Source organism: Tupaia chinensis, unplaced genomic scaffold (genome assembly GCF_000334495.1).
Source record: "Tupaia chinensis unplaced genomic scaffold, TupChi_1.0 Scaffold000674_2, whole genome shotgun sequence".
Taxonomy (NCBI): Eukaryota; Metazoa; Chordata; class Mammalia; order Scandentia; family Tupaiidae; genus Tupaia; species Tupaia belangeri.
In genome coordinates, this window is record NW_006160198.1 from 391,652 (window position 1) to 397,651 (window position 6,000).

Below are 6,000 nucleotides of genomic sequence, written 5' to 3' on the forward strand. Positions count from 1 at the left end.
TTCCATGAGTAAGAGAAATAGAGAGACATATAATCAGGCACCCAATAGGGTCATGTCCCCATAATGTATCCCAACTTTCAACCAGGCCCAAAGCATAGGCATGTGTGTGCTCAGGGAGGTCTCTGGATGTGAACCCAGAAACTTCCTGTGTGAATCAGCCTCACAAAGTGCTGCGTTACTATTGCACCACCATCCAGCCCCCACATTTTTTTGAAAAATAAAAATTATTATATTTTTTAAATGTGCAATGATACAAATGGGAGAAGTGATTAGCATTTGTTTGCAAGAAATCAAGAGAACCTTTGTAGAAGCTGGAAGGCAGTAATTATAGCAAAGATGACAGAAGGTAAAATATTAATAAGATACTCAAGGTACAACCAGGGGATTGATACTGATCACATATGAGTGATGCGTACTATCTAGAGTGACCCTCAAGACTCGACTTTAATTCATTACTGAGTTGTGGCACATTCACTGGAAAAAGGGGCTGAGTTACAAGGATAAATCATGAGATTGTTTTTGCTACAAGATTCTGAGGTGTCTTTAAGACTTTTTTTTCCTTTTTTTATTACATATATCATTTACATTTAATCACTATACATCTTTACAGTGTACAACATAGCTTTCCCAGCATGAATATCATCAAAATAAAGACATTATCATATACATTATCAACAGCAATTAACTTTTCATTTTTGTGTCAATTAAATGTATTTTTCCCATTCCCTACCTTCCCTCCCCCTACTAACTACTCCGTTATTACCCCCATCCTTACTATCTCTAATATCTAGAGTTGCCCTCCCTGCTACTGTACCTTCCAAACTCATTTTCTGCTAGAGAGTGCAGACATTCAGTATATATTGAGTAGAGAGATACAAAGTGTGTCTTTCAGTCTGACTTGCTTCACTTACCATACCCATCCACTTTGCATCACAAGTCAGGGTTAAGGAATCTTTAAGCATTTCAGTAGAGATGTTGCTATATATATATCTATATATATCTATATATAGCAATATATATATAGATATATATATATATATAAACACACACACACACACACACATATATATATATATATATATTTGACTAGATATATAGGTTTGAAATTCAGAAAAAGAAGTCTGGATTAGAAATAAAATTTTATGAGTCTTGTATTGAAAATGGAATTCAAATATGTATGTAAGATCATCCATTATGACAGCATACACAAAATGTAGAAATTTTTATAAATTTTCAGAGAGTTCTATGTTTTAGATCATTTTCTTTTTTTATATTGATTTTTGTTATAAGGTATATGTACTCAACAGAGAGAGAGACAAAGAGGAAAAGTAAGAAATCACACACACACACACACACACACACACACACTCCCTGGGAGGTGGGGGATGGACACACTGATCCTTCTTCATTCTCCTCTCTGGATTTTGAGCATGCATACATGCAACCAGCATGTTTTACAAGCTGCCAGATCCAGGACTCCAACCGAGCCATCAGCCATGTAGGATCCAGCAGCCTTCACCACCACATTACGGGCTGGCCCTTATAATAATTTTCAATATCTTGAGTAAAAGTTCGTAATAAATATATTAAAGATAATGGTACTCATGACCATTCATATTCTTCTTAAATCATGTAAGAATGTAAGTGATGTTCCCACCCAAACACAAAGTGACTGACTCAAAGGGTAATGAATTAGAAGCCATGAGAGGATGTGAATCCAGACTTTCTGGGCTGGCAATGGAAAATTGCAAACTTTGCACTTTATTGTAAACCACATGTAGAGAAGTCTTAGATTATAGATTGATGCTTGGATGCTCTTTTTTACCTTTTCCTTTTCTTTGAGGGCTAAAAGTTTTACTGTCTTAGTGTTTTGGGGTTTTTTTTCCCTGTTGTTGATGTTTTAATTTATAAAATAAGGCATACTTGAAACAAACAATAGAGATACATGTAGAAGAATGAGCTGCATTGTACCTCCATCCTTCCAAACCCACTCAGTGAGCTAATCAGCATTAACAGTTTAGGTAGAGGGACCAGCAAATGGTGTAATATTTATGTCACTAAACTCTCACATGTTGATTGTAGTTCAAGTCCTGGACCCAATGACTTAAAACTCATGCCAGGTGCATGTGCACGTGTGCCCAGGATCCCAAGAATGGAGAATAGAGGAGAGGGGTAACCATCCCCAATGGGGAGGGGGGGGGTACAAGCAGATGGCATGGTGGTAAAGATGCTGGACTCCCATGGTCAACCATGGTTCAAGTCCCAGATGTGACGGCTTGAAAATTACGTTGGGTGTATGTACGTCCATGCCCTATATCTCGAGAGGAGAAAAAAGAAGAGACTGAAGTGAGGCCATCCCCTCAAAGGGTGATTTCTCATTTTCACTCTTGCCGTTTCTCTCTGGCTGTTACACATGTCCTATAACCAAAAATAAACAAATAAATAAAATATAAAAATAAAGATAAAAAATTAAAAATAGGTGGATGATGATGGAACAATAAAATGTGAAGCTATGTTAAGCTGGCCCACATGGGAAGTTTCATGTTTACATCAGAGATCTCCTCCAGTACACCAGATATCGTGTGCCCGTGTTCTATAGCTAGCTCTCTGGGAATGTCATGCTTCAAGGCTGTTGGTAGTGCTGTCACTCTCTCTATGTCTCTCTCCATGGAAAAATATATGAATAAACAACAACAGCTCTTAGAGTTTGAAGGGAGTTTTTTCACATCTTTCTCATCTTTCATATAGCTTACATGGACAAATATAGGCTTTTGCTGTTTTTAATTAAAGTAATATAAACACATGAATTTGAAACTTGTTTTTAAACTTAACTCTGTATGAACAACTTTTCAACCAAAGCATACATATATTCTAGTTTTTTTTTTAAAGAATATCAATTCTAAAACATGGTTCTGCCTCAATTTATTCAACCATTCCCCTTTCTAATAAATAGTCAAACTGTTTCTAGTTTTCTAGCCTTTGCAATGTTCTATACATAAGTGGCTGAGTCAAGTGAAGAGTGTATTTTTTTTTCATTTTAATAAATACTATTAGATGCTTTTCCAAAGAGTTTGTAGCAGTTTGCAGTTCTATCAGCAAAGCGTCAGAATACTTGTCAGCATTATTTGCCAGAACTGGAAGCTATCCTTTTTATTTTTTCCCCATTTTCTACTAAAGTGAAGCATGTAAAATGATATTTTCTTATTTGAACTTGCACTTTTTGTGACTAGTGGGTTTACTTAGCTAATATTTTAAGGTTTGATTTTGTAATGCTTCTGTTTATTAACAAATATATTAATTTTAAATATATGCCTTTTTTTATTTTTAATGTGTCAGAGGGCACATTGACTCACCACATAGAGATATAGAAAGGGAGAGAGGGAAAGTGAGGATGCACCACCCCCCATCGAGAATGGTCATGCCAAATCTGTTTTCCTCCATCTCTCCCTTCTTCCAGGTTTTGGGCACTCATGAAGACACACCTGTATGTTTTTTAAGCACCAGGTCAAGGACTCCAGAAACATGATAGCCAAAGTGGAATCTGGTCACCTTAATGACTACATCATGGGCTGGCCCTAAATATATGCCCATTGATGTTTATATTTAGTTGCCCATATGTACATCATCTAGCCTAAAATGTGTATAACATTTCATGCCATACTTTCAGATTTGGGAACAACTGAAAGGAAGGAAGGAAGAAAGAAAAAGAAATAAAAAAAGAAAGAAAGAACAAAAGAAAGAAAGGAAGAAAGAAAGAAAGAAAGAAAGAAAGAAAGAAAGAAAGAAAGAAAAGAAAAGAAAGAAAGAGAAAGAAAGAGAGAAAGAAAGAAAAAAGAGAGAGAAAGAAAAAGAAAGAAAGAGGGACTAGTAGTTAGCATAATGACTATGTCACTGGACCCCCATGTAGTCAACTGCGGTTCAAGTCCCGGACCCGGTGGTTTAAACTCATGCCAGGCGCGTGTGCATGCATGCCCAAGATCCCAAGAGGAGAATGGAGGAGAAAGGATTGTGGCATTGCCATCCCCCCCCTCGGGGGGGGGGGTGATTTTTCACTTTAAGTGGTTGTGGCAGTGCCAGCCCCCCCCCCGGGGGGGGGGTGATTTCTCACTTTCTATCTCTCTGTCTCTCTTTTTCTGGCGAGTGTACGCGCCCTATAGCAAAAATCTCTCCAAAAAAAAAAGAAGAAAGAAAGAAAGAAAGAAAGGAAGAAAGAAAGATCTTATCTTTCCAATACATCTCTCTTTAAAACTAAGAACTTTCCAAGATGGGATGAGAGAAACTCCTTTTTTTAAGTTTGTTTTTAATTTTTTGAAATATATATACGGTGCATTCACTTGCTGGAGACAGAGAGAGACAGTGAGAGAGAAAGTGAGAAAACACTACCTGGGGGTATGGCCACGCTGCAGTCTCTTCTCTTCCAATCTCCTCCTAGGATTTTTGGGACACACACACACATACACGCACACACACACACACACAGTGTGATTCTCAAGCCACCAGTTCCAGAACTTGAACTGTGATCAGCCTTGTGGGGGTCCAGTGCCTAACCACCACACCACGAGATCCCCTCTTAAACCATTGATACCACTTCTCCACCCAAACCCAACTCATAGTACTATCTAACACAAACCTAGAGATGTTGGGTTTGCTCCTTACCCCATCTCATTTGCTTCCTGCCTACTTAAAATACACTAACTTCCACACACACACACACACACACACACACACACAAACACACACAAACACACACACACACACACACACACGTACATACACTGTACTCATTTCTGCATCTACCCCTGGACATTCGATATTCTGTCCTCTTCTTTTCCTATCTAAACTGTGTTCCTTCAAATTTCCTAGAAAAGAGTATGTGTAATGGATACATGTTTTTACTTCATTAAAACTAATTCTCCTGTTATCATGTAATGCTTTCAGATCATTGCAGTATATGTAAGCACCAGAAATATAAAATTACATTACTAGTTTCTTAATACTGACATAATTTATATGGATTTCAGAGAAGTTTTCTACAATATCACTCATGCTAACTGTAATTGACCTAATGAAACATTGATTGATAATTCTACACAGTGTTGAAATACAAGTGAGGGGCCAGCAGGTGGTGTGGTGGTTAAAATGCTGGATTCCTACATGGCCAACTTTGGTTTGTTTCGCAGACTCAGCAGCTTGAAAAAACACATTGTACATGTGTATGTGAGTGCCCAGGATCCTTAGAGGAGAATAGAGAAGGAATTGTGGCATAGTCATCCCCCTTGGGGGATAATTTCTCACTTCCCCTTTCTCTCTATCTCTCTCCAGAGAGTGCATGTATCCTATGGCAAAAACCTAAAAATAAAATTTAAAATAAAAAGAAATAAAAGAAAAGAAATATGAGTGAACAGTATTTGTTTTATTAAAGGATATGTCCTTTGTCTTAAAGTAATGCTCTTTCCTGTCTCCATTTGTAGGAAAACTTTTTGGGTTCAAGTTTCCTGGTCTGAGAGTTCTCACTTATAGAAAGCAGTCATTACCACAAGAAGACCCTGATGTGGTAGTAATCGATTCATCAAAACACAGTGATGATTCAGTAGCCATGAAGCACTTTAAGTCTCCTACAAAAGAAAGCTGCAGTCCCTCGGAAGCAGATGATACAAAAGCCTTGATCCAACCCAGCAAATGTTCTCCCTTGGTGAATATATCAGGACCTCTGGACCATTCCTCTCCTAAGAGACAATGGGACCGACTCTACCCTGACATGCTGCAGTCAAGCTCTCAGCTGACCCATTCCAGATCGAAGGAAAGCCTTTGTAGTATAAGAAGGGCTTCTTCGGTTCATGACATAGAAGGATTCAGTGTCCATCCCCAGAACATATTTAGAGACCGACATGCCAGTGAAGGTATGTATGATTTATTTTAGAATATAGATGTATATTTTAATTGAAAATGAAAGGTTCTTTTCATATTATTTTTAATTTCAACACTAATTCATATGTCTTA

At 37.7% G+C, this 6,000-nt stretch overlaps 1 protein-coding gene across 1 annotated transcript in view; it reads left to right on the plus strand.

The window, feature by feature from the left end:
- Positions 1-6,000, plus strand: part of KCNH7 (potassium voltage-gated channel subfamily H member 7) — a 213,049-nt gene that overhangs the window by 32,796 nt on the left and 174,253 nt on the right. The window contains exon 3 of the mRNA XM_027776500.1: positions 5,472-5,900. Within this exon, the coding sequence (XP_027632301.1) occupies positions 5,472-5,900 (429 nt within the window). The remainder of the gene's footprint in view (positions 1-5,471; positions 5,901-6,000) is intronic.